Below are 15374 nucleotides of genomic sequence, written 5' to 3' on the forward strand. Positions count from 1 at the left end.
TCAAGACCATCCTGGCTAACACAGTGAAACCCCATCTCTACTAAAAAATACAAAAATCTAGGCGGGTGAGGTGGCGGGCGCCTGTAGTCCCAGCTACTCGGGAGGCTGAGGCAGGAGAATGGTGTAAACCCGGGCGGCGGAGCTTGCAGTGAGCTGAGTGAATAAAATAATCTAGTGAGGAAGAAAATAGAAACTGAATCATGCGCTGACCAGGATAAATTATCAGTTTAATAATCCTATGCTTTATAAAGAAGTTTTATTTTGGATAACTGTTCTAATTAGAGACCTAGAGAAGACATTTAAGACATTTAACCCATTTAACCCACCCATGTTTCAGTTTCTATTTTCTTCCTCACTAGATTATTTTATTCACTCAGCTCACTGCAAGCTCCGCCGCCCGGGTTTACACCATTCTCCTGCCTCAGCCTCCCGAGTAGCTGGGACTACAGGCGCCCGCCACCTCACCCGCCTAGATTTTTGTATTTTTTAGTAGAGATGGGGTTTCACTGTGTTAGCCAGGATGGTCTTGATCTCCTGACCTCGTGATCCGCCTGTCTCGGCCTCCCAAAGTGCTGGGATTACAGGTTTGAGCCACCGCGCCCGGCCCACTTTTTAATTTTTAAAAATTAGATTTATTGTACACTGGCCTCAAGCTCCCAGACTATATTTTTTAGCTGCATTATTTAGGGGTTGAAATGCCAGCTTTTAAGACTTTTGAAAAATTCACAGGCTGGGTGTGGAGGCTCATGCCTGTGAAGATTGCAGTGAGCTGAGATCGTGCCACTGCACTCCAACCTGGGTGACAAGAGTGAGACCCTATCTCAAAAAAAAAAAAAGGGGGGGGGCCTGGTGCAGTGGTTCACACCTGTAATTCCAGCACTTTGGGAGGCCGAGGCAGGCCGATCACTTGAGGTCAGGAGTTTGAGATCAGCCTGGCCAACATGGTGAAGCCCTGTCTCTACTAAAAAATACAAAAATTAGCTGGGCATAATGGTGTGCACCTGTAATCCCAGCTACTCGGGAGGATGGGGCATGAAAATCACTTGAACCCGGGAGGCGGAGGTTGCAGTGAACTGAGATTGTGCCACTGCACTCCAGCCTGGGCAACACAGTGAGACTCTGTCTCAAAAAAAAAAAAAAAAAAAATTCATATTGCTTCTGACAAGCCTATTAAACACATCAATAGCACCCTGGGAACCCATGAAGTATTATTATTGCTCAAGAAAGGAAACAAGCGGAAGCAGCCCTGGCTGACAGCCTGAGGGTAAGAGCACTGGAGAAGTAAAGAAAAGGAAAAGGTCACCACCCTGATCTGAGATGTTGAATTGAGAGGTAGGTTGTATGATAGGGAAGGAATAGGGCCAGCTGTGGCTGCCAGTAGCAGAATGTTCAAGGTTGGAACTCTGGTCTAAAGCCTAGGAGAACAGAATGGTAAGAGGCTACAAAATAAAAACAAACTGGATTATCAAGGTGGTCATACTGAGTGGGCAGTGATGGAGATCTTCAGGCTCCCAACCAGGCCCCAATTTACAGTAGAGAGGCTCAAGCAGGGATACGGTAGAGCAGGAAGGACTCCAGATCACAGTCAAAGTCGTCGAAGGGCATGGTCTCTGCTGAACTGGGCTGCGTAGCTTGTGTCTCCGTGACAAAGTTCACTGGCTGCTTCTGTAGGAGCTCTGGGTCAAAGGCCACACCCCGAAAGAAAGGGTGGACCTGGAAGTGATGCAGATAACGTAGACGATGGAGTGGGTTCTGGCATAAGAGCTGAAGGAAAATAGAGCATGAAGGATGATGACTAGGACAGGAAAGGCCTGAACAGAAAGGATGGAAAAGAAGACAGAAGTTTGTGGAGCTGTGGAGGGTAGGAATAAGAACCCTGAAGAGTAGATGATTTGTAAAAGAGGGAGAAATAGAGGCTAATTTGGGGCAAAGGTGGGAATAAGGAGCTGTACTTGTTGAGTTTTCAGATGAGTGTACAGTGCTCCACTCTCTCAGAAGGGACCTCTCTGTTCTAGATGGGGAGGAGATTTGGGGGACCAGGAACTTAGGAATGTGACTCAGTATAGCTTAGATGCAAGTAGTTAGGTAGTTAAGTAAAAGTTGGAGCCCCCCAAAAAAAATTAATGAGAGGAATGGGGAAACATCACTTTAATGAAGGCAGGAGAGCATGAATGGTTTGGTAGCCAAGAAGGAAAGCAGTGCTCATCCTTACCTCATGAAGCAGGAGTGAGAGGCCCTGGTTAAGAGAAGCTGGGATCTCAGAGTCACTGTGGGTCACACTTGCCAACATGGCCACATGATCTCTCTCTGCAGCCACTGGAAACTGAGTTAAGAGGTAAGGAGTGGGGGTGGGGGTAGGGGTTCCTTCCTTAGTAGGAATAAGACAAGATTTCCTAAGGTCTTCCTTCTTCCCACCACAAGGCAAAGCTCTTCTCTGCCCAAAACTAGTATTCTCTCACCTTTCCCGTTGCCAGAGAGAAAAGCAAGACACCCAGGGACCACCAATCAGCGGCATGGTTGTAAGGTCCTCCACTTAGGACCTCTGGGGCTACAGATTTCAAAGACACTTGTCACTGACATCCTTTAGCTATCCTCCTGCCCAATGCTTACCCATCAGCTTTAACCTCTCTCACCCATGTACTGAAGAGTGCCACAGATAGTGTAGGCTCGAGCTCCCTGGGGCAGGTGGCGGGACAGACCGAAGTCTGTCAGTTTCAGATGGCCTATGAAAGAAGGTAAGGCAACTGCACCGCTGTTCCACCCCTTGTCAGCCATGATTTATTCCCAAAGTACCTCTCATCCTGGAGCTAGGGAAGGAAAAATACTTACCTCGTTCATCTAGAAGAATATTCTCCATCTGAAAGATCACAGGTAAGAAGTAATTCTTCCTCTTCCTTTCAACTCTCTTTCATCATGTATACACCCCAGCTGAAGGTTATGCCCTACTCAGCACTCAAATCTATACTCAGAGAGCCCTTGCCCAAATCCTTGGCACCCATGGGGGCCCCAATGTCTATAGTTCTCTGCTCCCTAACTTCTTGGACTTATTGGGACTTCTTATTGAGACTCTTTCTCAGACAAAGGGAAAAAAGCACTTAACTCTACCTTCACATCTCGGTGCATGATGCCCAAGTCATGGAGATAACCTGTGGATAACAAGTATGGGCGTGCTGCAGCTTTTCTGTCCTTTCCAGTTTCCCTAGTAGCCCTCATCCCATCCCTCTCCTATTCTTTGACCTCCATTATTATTATTAATTCTTTTCTTTTTTTTTTTGAGACGGAGTCTCGCTCTGTCGCCCAGGCTGGAGTGCAGTGGCCGGACCTCAGCTCACTGCAAGCTCTGCCTCCCGGGTTTACGCCATTCTCCTGCCTCAGCCTCCGGAGTAGCTGGGACTACAGGCGCCCGCCACCACGCCCGGCTATATTTTTTTGTATTTTTTTAGTAGAGACAGGGTTTCAACATGTTAGCCAGGATAGTCTCGATCTCCTGACCTCGTGATCCGCCCGTCTCGGCCTCCCAAAGTGCTGGGATTACAGGCTTGAGCCACCACGCCCGGCCTATTAATATTCTTTACTCTCCTTCTTCCCAACTTAAGTCTTCCCTCCCCATTTCCTTTACCACTGTTTCACTTACACAGTACCAGGACCAACTCGGCAGCAAAGAGACGGATGGAAGCCTCAGGAAAGCAGCCAACAGCCGACCAAAGGGAGTACAGATCTGTGCTGCAGTAGCTACACACTGCAAAGCCAGTGTGGAGCTACATACATTGCCAGAAGTCTAGGCAATGTTTGGGAGCTGCAATGCCTGGGCTCAAGGCATTGTAGGCCTCCTGCCCAAAATGATACCACCTGCTGTTCCCCCTCCCTTTAGGATAGAGAGGTACCATGAGAAGGGGGACAGAGCAAAGGCAGAACAAGCCAAAGAGGTAATCTCAGGTGGGGATATAGCACAAGGACCCTGGGGGATGAGGAGAGAGTCCAGTCACTCACTAATGAAAAGGTGCCGTTTTCCCTGCCAGCTGTCCCCCAAGCTGTGTACAAAGGGATGGTTGATCTGTCGCTAGGGACAAAGAAAACAGGAAGTTAGGGAGGAACATAGTCATTGAGAATAAAGGCAGCCAGAAATCAGGTTTTACCCAGATGCGCAGAGGGGGAACTGCTGCCTCATCTCTCAGTTCAGAGGAACTCAATAATTGGAACTATCTGGTAATCCTAGAACCAGCAAATACTAAGGAATACACTGGGACATGCTTAAGAGATTTCCCTGGTAGGAAAACTGTGTTGAGAGCTGACAGATACTTTTCCCAGGATCTACTTTAGTGTCAAACTAGGCTGAAGCAGATGGAGGAGGCAGAACCAGGAAAAGAAGGTGGTCAAGAAAGGTACTTTCCCTACCTGTGGCCTAGCTCCTCCCACAATCCTTTCTAGGACTCTGTGCATACCTGGATGCTAACCTCCTCTTTGCACTGCCTCACAGTGTCCCTCTGTAGGACCTTTACCTTGGGCACCACCTATAAAAGGAGAGTAGTGATGACTCAGAGGATAGTGCTATTGAATTGTTTACTCCTCCCAACCTCTCTGGAATCAAGATTGGAAACAGACACTAGAGAATATGGTACCTAAGCCCCTACCTTCACTGCAAATATAGCTTTCTGGGTGCAGTCTAGCACCTTGAGGACAGTTCCAAAGGAGCCTTTAGCCACAAGGCCTAAAATCTGTACAGAGAAATGGAGAACAGGCCAGTTGAGACTGGTCATTTCCAACTTCTCCCAAAGACTGAGACCCCACTCAGGGATTCCACTGACTTACCTTCAGCTGCTGCTGCTGCCCCCTAGTGGGCCTAATGGGAAACTCTGGTAGAAAGAGGTTGATGAACTGAGGCACTGGCCACTCTGGCAGAGGCTTCAGTAGTGGGGCTGGCTTTAGGGACTCCTGGTGCAGATAGTGATGCCCCCGTAGTTCCCAGAGTTCTTCCAGATCTGACCTGATGGTTCCCACATCTGACCAGAGGCTCTTCCAGCCTCGGGCCCAGGGACCCCGGATGTTGCCACCCTGCTGAGAACCAAGGGAGCCACTCTAAACTTTCTGCTCCTGAGGCATAGCAGGTTCCACCCATCTTACTAGGCACTCCCTCCCCTTAAGTCTCAACCCTTAGAGGTACATTTTTGAGCATAAGGCAAAATTCCCATTACCCTTGCTTTGTGCTAAGCCCTGGATTTCCTGGACACAATTCAAATCCTCTAGGAAAATAACTGTTGGACATTTTCACCATGATACATTAAGAATATAGCCTGCACCTCAGTATTGGGCTGTGATGCTTTCATAGTACAGCCTCCCTGCCCCACCCCCACATTGGGTAATCACTGCCATGCTCCTAACCAGGAACTTCCCAGGCCTCAAGCCCATGTCTCCCTCTCCTCCCCTCAGTAGGCTGCCAGAGCCCCACAGCCTACCTTGTGAGGAACAGTCAACCGGGTGTGTTGCCCCTGCCGACAGTTTACTGCTCCCATCCCCAGCCTCTGCCTCCTCTCTCTGCTAAATCTGCTGTCCCAGTTACATAAGCAATTCCTCTCCCTGATGCTGCATGACATGAGCCCCGCCTCTTCCAGTGTGCAGAAACCCATCAGCATGGGGCCAGAGTCACACTAGGACTAGAAATTTCTGTGATACAGCTTCAGGGCAGAGAAGAAGGGGCCACCCTCAGAGTGGCAGCTGCAGGATGTCTTGGGTTGATGAGGGAGGGATACAGATTGAATGCAGGCACTCAACACACACACAAAAAATGAGCATCAAATTTAAATTTTTTTTTTTTTTTCTCTTTAAATCATTTTGCCATTCTCCAGGGCATATCCTAGGGGGAAGGGTAGGGGACCCATGGCCAGCCCTGGCTCCTACTGCCATCCTCCCAAGTGAACTTAGCACAGAGACTGGGGAGGAGTTGATCGCCGCTCAGAACACCAACACCTCTTTCATACATGGCAGTGGAGTGAGGATCAGAGGATCAGCCCCCTCCCCTGTTTCCTGGCACAGAGGGAGGACAGTTACACTTAGAAATATATATAATATATATGTTTATAAAAATTTATCACACTTGATCAGGACTATCCCCCTACCCTTTCACTTAACCCCAAGGAATAGGGTCCTGCCCTGGGCCCGTTCCCTGGGTCTTGCTCTCTTGTTGTCTCTCTGGCCCTGAACCTGATCAGCGTGAGATGGAACTCAGCATTACTGTCCACCATGCCCTGCAGTGAACAGGGCAGGTGGTGAACAGCAATGCCTACGGGCTCTGACACCCACAAATCCTGGTGGATAAAGGGAAGCCCCTCCCACCCCACAAGTCCCTGGAGCCTAAGCCAGAGTCAGATCCTGTACTGCAGCCACTCGAATCGCCAAATCATTTGCGCCTGCCAAAGATGGACTTCTTGCCAGGGTTCTTGTCGCCCATGCTTAAACCAATGAGGAGCCGGGCTTTCTCCTCCTCTTCCTGCTGTTGCATGTTCAGGTCCGATTTAGTTTCTAGCTTTCCCCGGACCTCAGAGCCTGTTGCAGGCTTCAGTCTTAGCTTCTCTTTGATTACCTGGCAGATTGGAGAGGAGTAAAGGAAAAGGTAAACATTAGTGGGCAGGCAGAATAAATCAAAATGAAACAAGACAATAAAGATTTATTAAACACATCCAAGGCACAATGGGGCAATTCACATACAATGGTCTCTGCTTTCAAGAAGCTTACAGTCTAATTATAACCCCTTCTAAATTTTAGGTTGTGTTAGCTCTCAGTTCCCTAAAATCAATGGTGATATACGAAACACTCAGTAAACACTGAATTTAATAATCTGAGTGAGGTCATGGAGAGGGCAGGCATAGAAGTCGCTCACCTCATGCACCTGCCCTTTCCCAAGGATATATTCATGGATTCTAAAATGAAAGGCTCTCGAAAAGAGGATCTGCCTGCCAGCCCCGTTAACCAAACAGCCATTAGCCCTGGCGGGATACCTGGGCAACCAGGGCTTTGCGGCTGTCCCTTTTGACAGCCATGGCAAAGTCTAGCCATGTCCATGTGTTGTTGTGGTACTCCAAACAGGGCAGCACCAGGTTAAGGTCACCCCAGTCCACACTGTTCTTCTCACCCTGTAAGAGGAGGGGGAGGGGAAAGAAAAAAGAGGGGTGGGGAATACATCAGCTGCCATTTTGAGTCCAAGCCAGTCACTTGAGCGCAAGGCCTACAATAGTAACCTATAGATACTGGTTTCCCCTTAATCTCAGTCTCGTAATGGTGCTGACTCTTGAGGGGAGCAGAAGGAACAGATATATCACCCACAGCTCAGCGTCACACACAACCTACCTGTCTCCCTGTCTAGAATCTCTGATCTTATCTGGTTCCCTGCTCACCCTGTTCTACAAAGTACTTGAAAGGTGCAGACCTTGTAGCTGACACACAGTGGAACTTGTGGAATCTTTATGTAGATGAAGGAGTTGTTCATGGCAGCTCGCTCTTTCATCTTGTCAATGTCATCCACAGGGTGCTAAGAAAGGCAGGGAAGGAGTATGAGCCCTGAATCCATCAGAAGAAACTCAGGACCCCAAACATCTCCCTCTTCTTTTATCCCTAGAATGGACTCAGAGGAAACCGAAGAAATCCCAAACCACACCAAATAGGACCTCAGGACTCTCCCATTTTTCTATCATCAGGGGCATGTTTGGTACCTCTGGAGATTTGCGAAATGACCTTCTGACCCCAGAACTCCGAGTCAAACCCTGTGCCACACCCTTCCCAGGGCCCAGTGGTACTGCATCATCTGTTGCAATCAGCTGCCGAGGCTTCACCACTGGTATTCCTATGGAAAAGCAAGTGCACCAGCTGTCACTCATCCTCATTCTGAAGTCTCAGCTGTCTTTGGAGCTGCTACCCTATTCTTCTGGGGCTCTACCATAAAAGTTCTCACCAGTAGTCACCAGTTTGGACTTATCCTCTTCATCACCAACTTCATCATCTTCCACACTTCGGCCAGGAAAGAAAAAGCCCATCATTCTATGGAAGAACTGGTGTGTCAGCTGGATGGTGAGAGGCACCACATTTACCTTAAAAGGAGAAAGATTCAATAAGTAATTAAGCTCAGACACCATCATCAGTTTACCTACTCCTAATATCGTGTAACACACAGCTGGCTTTTGAATGTCCTTTGTTCCCAGGTCCCCAAGGGACTGCTTACTAACCTCAAAATGCTCCTTAACAGAGATACCCCCAACAGGGGGCCGAACTTTGCTGAAGAGGCGGAGAGCTAGCTGTCGCCCAGACTGGCAGGAGCTCTGGGGCCGCAGTACTACCTGTAGGATAGAGAGTAAACAACAGCCCAACCCAATGTCCTTCCTGCCATAAAGCAATCCCCAAATCCTCTGCAGAATGAGAGGAGAAGCAATGGTACTGCTAAGCTGGGCAAGCTTTCACCCTCTCAGATCACCACATTGTTTTCCATAGTGGATTTATATTGAACGGCCGTTATAAATGCCCTGTGCTAAAAATATGCAAATGGACTAGGAATGGGGAAAAAAGACTTGCCTTATAGACAGCATTGGGGAGGAGGTTGTTCATAGTAAACCAGCCCAACTCCAGAAGATGTTCTGCTGTGTCATCAGATTTATTCACCTATAAAGACAGTTTTGCCCCATCTACTATAATAAACCTTTCTCAGAAGTCTACTAGACAACTGCTTTGTATCCAGTTTGTTTTCAGGCTCTACATATGCCTAATCCCAACCTTGGTATCTCCTTCAAACTCATACAGTCAAAACTCTTTAATCCAGGGTGTCTCATGGGCACTATTGTCCAGGACACTAAATGCTGATAGTACTATCTAGCCATTGTGACATTAAAACATGTTCTAATTCATTTCCAAATGCCCCTTGTAGGAGAAAGTAATACATAATACTGCCTTACATCAATGGCAGAAAAGCTGAATGTCAGTATTAGAATATTCTAGTCCAAGCTGGACATGAAAGATTATTTGCCTCTGGACCATACTTCTAGGGATCATCTTCTTACTCAACAAGAGAAGCATTTGATCAAACTCATCTGTATCTGTATCTCATTTTATTTTTTTTGAGACAGGGTCTCACTCTGTTGCCCAGGCTGAAGTGCAGTGGCACAATCTTGGCTCACTGCAACATCCATCTCCTGGGTTCAAGCGATTCTCCTGCTTTAGCCTCCTGAGTAGCTGGAATTACAGGCACACACCACCATACCCAACTAACTTTCTTTTTTTTTTTTTAAGATGGAGTCTCGCTCTGTCACCAAGCTGAAGTGCAGTGGCATGATCTTGGCTCACTGCAACATCCACCTCCCAGGTTCAAATGATTCTCCTGCCTCAGCCTCCCGAGTAGCTGGGACCACAGGGGTGCACCACCACGCCTGGCTAATTTTTGTATTATTAGTAGAGATGGGGTTTCATCGTGTTGGCTGGTCTTCAACTCCTGACCTCAGGTGATGCACCTGCCTCGGCCTTCCAGAGTGCTGGGATTATAGGTGTGAGCCACCATGCCCGGCCTATCATATATGTTTTTAATTATTATTTTCTTTTGCAGAGACAGGGTCTCACTCTGTTGCCCAGGCTGGAGTGCAGTGGTGTGATCACAGCTCACTGCAGGCTCGAACTCCAGGGCTCAAGCAATCCTCCTGCCTTAGCCTACCAAGTAGCTGGGGCCACAGGTATGTACCACGATGCCCAGCTAATTTTTAAAATTTTTGTTGAACTCCTGACTTTAAGCAATCCTCCCACCTCAGCCTCCCAGAGTTATGGGATTACAGGCATGAACCACCACACATGGCCTGTATCAATTTTTTAAAAATATTTTATTTCTTTGTTTATTGTTACTTTCCCCTATGGCATCAGAGCTGTATGTGTATCATTCATTATAAACAGATGTGTCAAAGGAAGCTCTGCTCATGTTTCCAATCATACTATCATTAATAATCATATAATAATTAGCCCCTTTTTATTTCTCTTTTATGAGTTAGACTCCTAAGCTAGGTCAATGTTTCTCAATACAGCTGCCTTTGTGTGACCATATACCCTAGATACCTTGCTGTAGAGGAACCTCTGCAGTTCTAATTCAGCAATTCCCAGCTGTCCATCTTCCTCTGTCAGGCGCCACCGTGCCTGAGCAAAGTAAAACTCAGTGCGACGGACCACACTCACATCTTCTTGCTGCTTTCGCAGCTCCATCTTGTTAGCCCGCTGCAGTTGGAAATCCTTAAAACACCTGTAAGTGGACAGGGGAGCCAAAGCCAGTAAGGGAAATAGCACATGGGTAGGGGGTGGGATAGAATGCTCTAGAATGATGCAGGAGGTAAACTCAGAAATTAACCTATTCTGGGTTAGCCAGTCTAACCCAGTAAATTTTAACCCAGTAAATTTACCCAGTAAATTCAGTAAATTTTTTTTACTGAATTTATTGCTGCTGACATTCTAGGTCATAGAAGCACAAATCCCAACTTTCAGCTCTATAGTTTCTTGATAAAATAGTGTCTTCCCACTAATAATTCCTACAATTTTATCTGCAATTGTATGCTGATCAACTTCAAGATATTTTCATATATCTATGTCAGGTTCATTAAAAAAAAAAATCTTTTCAGTTCAGATGCATAGTATCAAGGCCACCACAGTGATCTTTCAGCTGGGTGTGGTAATCCCAGCACTTTGGGAGGCCAAGGCAGAAGGACTGCTTGAGCCCAGGAGTTCCAGACCAGCCTGGTCAAAATAGTGAGACCACCTTGTCTCTAAAAAAAAAAAAAAAAAAAAAGTGATCCTTCCCAACTACCCATTTTCTTATTCAGGAAGAGATGTCTGAACCTACTCCTACATCCGCCTTTGATAATGCACACTAGACCTCAAGAAAGAGAACTGCCTGTAGCTGGGGCACTGGAAAAGGGCAAGGAAAGAATGCTGGGGCACCTGATGAGGATATTCAGTTCTTCACTTTCCAGCTGCAGGTTGGCCTTCTCCTGGTTTAGCTGCAACTGAAGCTTCTGGTTCAGGTCAAGCAGATTCTCATTCTTGCTATCATCCTGCAAAGACTAGGGAACCAGGATAGAAACTGAGAGATTACCCTCGTTCTAGGAGACTTCCTGGTCCTCGAACTATCTATCTGGAGCGACTACCTTCATGATAGAATACATCTGCTTCTCAAGCTGCCGTATTTGGGCCACATGCTGCCGCACAGCCTCCTGCAAATGCAGTATGCTGCTGCGTTGCTCCTCTGGATTGCTAGAGATCTCAAGCTGGAACCTGACCCGTTGCTTCTTCTCACTATGCTCCTAAAGGAATGGAAAGGGAAATGAATACAATTTTTAAGTAGACAAGTCTTGTAGTAAAGTGAAATAGAGAAAGGAGAAAGAAATGGGGGGTCTCTTCTAGAAAGCTAACCTTTATCTGTCACTGTTAATAGCAACAGTAGTAGGTCAATGCAGAAAATTTGGCAATGTGGATTTCACAATAAGTCAGGCCCAACAGGATGGGGATGGAGGTGGAAGCAGGGAATAGTAAATGTTTTTAGAGGTGTCCAGGTGACTGAGTAGAGAAATAACTAGGAGAAAACAATCAGGCAAACAAGCTCTACAGTCTGAGAGACATTCAGGCCTTTCTTAAATAAGTGGAATTTCAATGGTCACTGCTGACTAAAAGAATGTATCAACCACAAGGCCCTTTTTCAGTGTGAAGCATGGCTTTTCTTACAGAAGCCCAAATAAAACACAAAGTCTGGGTGTTCCTGTGAGGCTAACCAGCATTCTACAAGGGCCCATGCTCACCTTCCGCTTAGGTTCTACGTGGAGCAGCAGGTTGTTGACAATGTCCAGGATCATGGCATACTGAGCTGGGTTGGTGGAAATTTCCAGCTCATGGTGGATAAGGGTGAAGGTATCCACAGCCCCTAGATAATTGTTAGCAGCTAAATAAAAAGCTCAAGTTTCTACCTAAATATCTACTCCATCTCTTAACCCACATTTGGAACCACCCTACTAGTCAACCCCACAGAAAGGGTGAGAGGTGCTCATGGGCAGAAACATGTTTATTTCAGAATCATAAACAATGCCCATTCATCCCAGCTCCCTCTAAGAATAGAGGCTATTTTCTCATAGCAGAACCTACAAAAAGCAAAGTGAAATATTAATGCCAGTGCACAGTGGATTTTTAATAACTCTACTGTCTCAGAATCACCAAGGAAATAACTACTTTACCAATTTCCCTAATCCTCTCCTAAAAGCCTTTCAAGCCCTGAATACCTTCTTGCTTCTTTAGGAGATCTTCCTTTTCCTGGTTCTCAAGAACTTCAGGTGGCTTAATCTGAGTTGCTAGTTCAGGATCAATGTCATGGCTGTAACTAATATAGTACATTCGGCAGCTGCAACGCGAAATGATCCGCTGGACTTGCTGGGCTTGTTGTGCCTCAGCTGGCTGGTTCCAATCTGGGAAGAGGTGGGAAAGAGATAAGAAAAAGACATTCTCAATAAAGGTAATGTGAGAGCCTCCCAGCTATGTCTCGGAAACTCCAGAAACACCGCTTTCAACCTAGCCTAGCACAAAATGGTCCTACTACAGCATACATTGACGTTAAAAACAGGAAGGGAAATGAGGTCCCTTTGGGATGCACATCCGTTCCTAATCATTTGATGCAGAGGAGGGGGAGGGCTGACCTGTGGTTGTGGTAACCATGCCGCCCACTGCCTGCCCACTCTCCATCAGCTCCTGCACAGAGTCCAAACTACGCTGCCGGTGCTCCTCGATATTCTTCACCTGAAGACAGAGATGCAGGCAACTTTAGCTCCTGGGGAAACAGTGGCTTGTCCTGGACAACTGGGTGACAGATCTCCATATTTCAAGTAGTTACACTTACTATCTAGATCTCCACTGCATGGAATAGCTTGAACCATCTCCCAGGATAGAGGACATACTTGTCTCATTCTCTTGCCCCAGTTTACCCAAATTCTCCAACCCAACTGCGTTACATGCACACTTTGCCAGGCCCGCAGGTCTTGAGCCAGAAAAACAATGAGCAAGGTTCAAATCTAATCATGTCTTGGGCAAAATATCTCATTAAAAAAAAATTACTGGCCGGGCGCGGTGGCTCAAGCCTGTAATCCCAGCACTTTGGGAGGCCGAGGCGGGCGGATCACGAGGTCAGGAGATCGACACCATCCCGGCGAACATGGTGAAACCCCGTCTCTACTGAAAATACAAAAAACTAGCCGGGCGAGGTGGCGGGCACCTGTAGTCCCAGCTACTCGGGAGGCTGAGGCAGGAGAATGGCATGAACCCGGGGGGCAGAGCTTGCAGTGAGCTGAGATCCGGCCACTGCACTCCAGCCTGGGTGACAGAGCGAGACTCCGTCTCAAAAACAAAAAAACAAAAAAACTTACTTTCCCTCCCATTTTGGTATTTGTTCCATTTGTGTTCTTGCTGTTTTCTATCTTCAGACAGATAACCATTCTGACAACGCTGCCATGGGGGAAGGGAATTTAATTATTTTTATTCACTCTGCCAAGCTGAAGTCAGAGTGAATAACAGAATGAGTGAGATGGGAAGACCACAGCAGATGGTGGATCTGTCAAACCTCAAAAAAATATAGGAAAGGCCAGACCACAGTCCCTCGTACCTAAACCAAAGACGTTCCACTCTAACGCTAGTATCACAGCCTGAGGGGGGTGGGGGGCAGGGGGGAAGAGTTCACACGCAAAAGAAGGCATGCCTAAAAGCAGCAGAGGCGCAGAAAATGCCAGAAAGATCCAATAGCATGGGTAGTTAACAACTGTGCTTACCTCCTAAGACTACTGATAAAGAGCACTGCTTGCTTGAATGAACCACAGCTCTTATATATCAGCATGACTTCTCATACTACCAACAACCAGTCCCTTACTTGGCTTGACATCTGATCTTTTTTTTTTGAGACGGAGTCTTGCTCTGTTGCCCAGGCTGGAGTGCAGTGGTGCGATCTCAGCTCACTGCAACCTCCACCTCCTGGGTTCAAGCAATTCTCTGCCTCAGCCTCCCAAGTAGCTGGAATTATAGGCGCCCGCCACCACGCCCGGTTAATTTTTGTATTTTTAGTAGAGACGGGGTTTCACCATCTTGGCCAGGGTAGTCTTGAACTCCTGACCTCATGATCCACTTGCCTCAGCCTCCCAAAGTGCTGGGATTATAGGCGTGAGCCACCGCGCTCAGCCTGACATCTGATCTAAATGCTCATTACCTCTTATTACACTTGAGGTTTCCTGGACTAAGCCCTAATGTCCTTGATATAAGCAGCATCAGCCAGGGAGGTGAGAAGAGGGATCAGTTTTATCCCCACTAAGAACTGCAAATGGATTTATCACTGTGGTCCTTATCAGATACAGCTAGATCCTGTAACTCATTTGGGGGTGTGCCATGCCCAAGACAATGTGGGCACTTAACACCTGTTAAATAAGTAATAATGCACAAGAATGACTAGGCATATCTCATAACCAATAGAGAGAAGTTACAGGGTAAAATATAATCTAGTTCAGTTTTACCAAGAAGCTGAAAAGCAAATTAACAACCATGCAATGCAAAGACAGGCTCCTTCCCTTATTTCTGCCAACTGCTCACAATCTCACCATCTAACAAAAACATTATCTTGGCTGGGTGGGGCATAAGCCTGTAATTCCAACACTTTGGGAGGCTGAGGCGGGCGGATCAAGAGGTCAGGAGCTCAAGACCAGCCTAGCCAACATGGTGAAACCCTGTCTCTACTAAAGATACAAAAATTAGGCCGTCATGGTGGGGCGCGCCTGTAATCCCAGCTACTCAGGAGGCTGAGGCAGGAAAATGCCTTGAACCCGGGAGGCAGAGGTTGCAGTGAGCCGAGTTCATGCCACTGCACTCCAGCCTGAGCTACAGAGCAAGACTCTGTCTCAAAAAACAAACAAACAAAACCACATTATCTTGCCACACACTTAAGACCTCTCCACACATACTGACTTAAAAAAAAAAAAAGAGTACTTTCCACCTGATTATTTATATATATATATATATTTCATATTACATATATTATATATATATACTTTTTTTTTTTTTTTTGAGACGGAGTCTCGCTCTGTCGCCCAGGCTGGAGTGCAGCGGCCGGATCTCAGCTCACTGCAAGCTCCGCCTCCTGGATTCACGCCATTCTCCTGCCTCAGCCTCCCGAGTAGCTGGGACTACAGGTGCCCGCCACCTCGCCCGGCTAGGTTTTGTATTTTTTTAGTCGAGACAGGGTTTCACCGTTTTGGCCAGGATGGTCTCGATCTCCTGACCTCGTGATCCGCCCATCTCGGCCTCCCAAAGTGCTGGGATTACAGACTACTTGAGCCACCGCGCCCGGCTAT

At 47.1% G+C, this 15374-nt stretch overlaps 2 protein-coding genes across 3 annotated transcripts in view; both read right to left on the bottom strand.

Moving 5' to 3' along the window:
* Window positions 1-939: 939 nt before the first annotated feature.
* RSKR (ribosomal protein S6 kinase related) lies at window positions 940-5667 on the bottom strand. Its single transcript, XM_023183900.2, has 12 exons — window positions 5454-5667; window positions 4810-5055; window positions 4632-4715; window positions 4443-4511; window positions 3991-4060; window positions 3635-3739; window positions 3106-3146; window positions 2830-2857; window positions 2634-2723; window positions 2460-2548; window positions 2213-2323; window positions 940-1764 (listed from the first exon to the last, which is right to left on the bottom strand). Exons 1-12 carry the CDS (start codon window positions 5628-5630, stop codon window positions 1543-1545), a joined length of 1332 nt encoding a protein of 443 aa, XP_023039668.1. The 5' UTR covers window positions 5631-5667; the 3' UTR covers window positions 940-1542.
* A 116-nt stretch (window positions 5668-5783) lies between these two features.
* Window positions 5784-15374, bottom strand: part of KIAA0100 (KIAA0100 ortholog) — a 33338-nt gene continuing 23747 nt past the window's right edge. For both annotated transcript variants that reach the window (XM_023183899.3, XM_023183898.2), the window contains exons 27-39: window positions 12687-12786; window positions 12276-12458; window positions 11802-11923; window positions 11154-11309; window positions 10948-11069; window positions 10075-10255; window positions 8557-8643; window positions 8214-8324; window positions 7943-8078; window positions 7704-7834; window positions 7421-7522; window positions 6993-7127; window positions 5784-6577 (exon numbers count right to left, since the gene is read on the bottom strand). In XM_023183899.3, the coding sequence (XP_023039667.2) occupies window positions 6395-6577; window positions 6993-7127; window positions 7421-7522; window positions 7704-7834; window positions 7943-8078; window positions 8214-8324; window positions 8557-8643; window positions 10075-10255; window positions 10948-11069; window positions 11154-11309; window positions 11802-11923; window positions 12276-12458; window positions 12687-12786 (1749 nt within the window). In that variant the 3' untranslated portion in view covers window positions 5784-6394. The remainder of the gene's footprint in view (window positions 6578-6992; window positions 7128-7420; window positions 7523-7703; window positions 7835-7942; window positions 8079-8213; window positions 8325-8556; window positions 8644-10074; window positions 10256-10947; window positions 11070-11153; window positions 11310-11801; window positions 11924-12275; window positions 12459-12686; window positions 12787-15374) is intronic.

Source organism: Piliocolobus tephrosceles, chromosome 16 (assembly GCF_002776525.5).
Source record: "Piliocolobus tephrosceles isolate RC106 chromosome 16, ASM277652v3, whole genome shotgun sequence".
NCBI lineage: Eukaryota > Metazoa > Chordata > Mammalia > Primates > Cercopithecidae > Piliocolobus > Piliocolobus tephrosceles.

Bases quoted from the DNA above. Each gene is read 5' to 3' on its own strand.
- RSKR (XM_023183900.2), bottom strand. From the start codon at position 5,630: ATGCTGATGGGTTTCTGCACACTGGAAGAGGCGGGGCTCATGTCATGC. The intron at 5,056-5,453 runs GTAGGCTGTGGG...CTTGGTTCTCAG, and splicing joins GGTTGACTGTTCCTCACAAG to CAGGGTGGCAACATCCGGGG. The intron at 4,061-4,442 runs GTATGCACAGAG...CTTTGTCCCTAG, and splicing joins AAGAGGAGGTTAGCATCCAG to CGACAGATCAACCATCCCTT.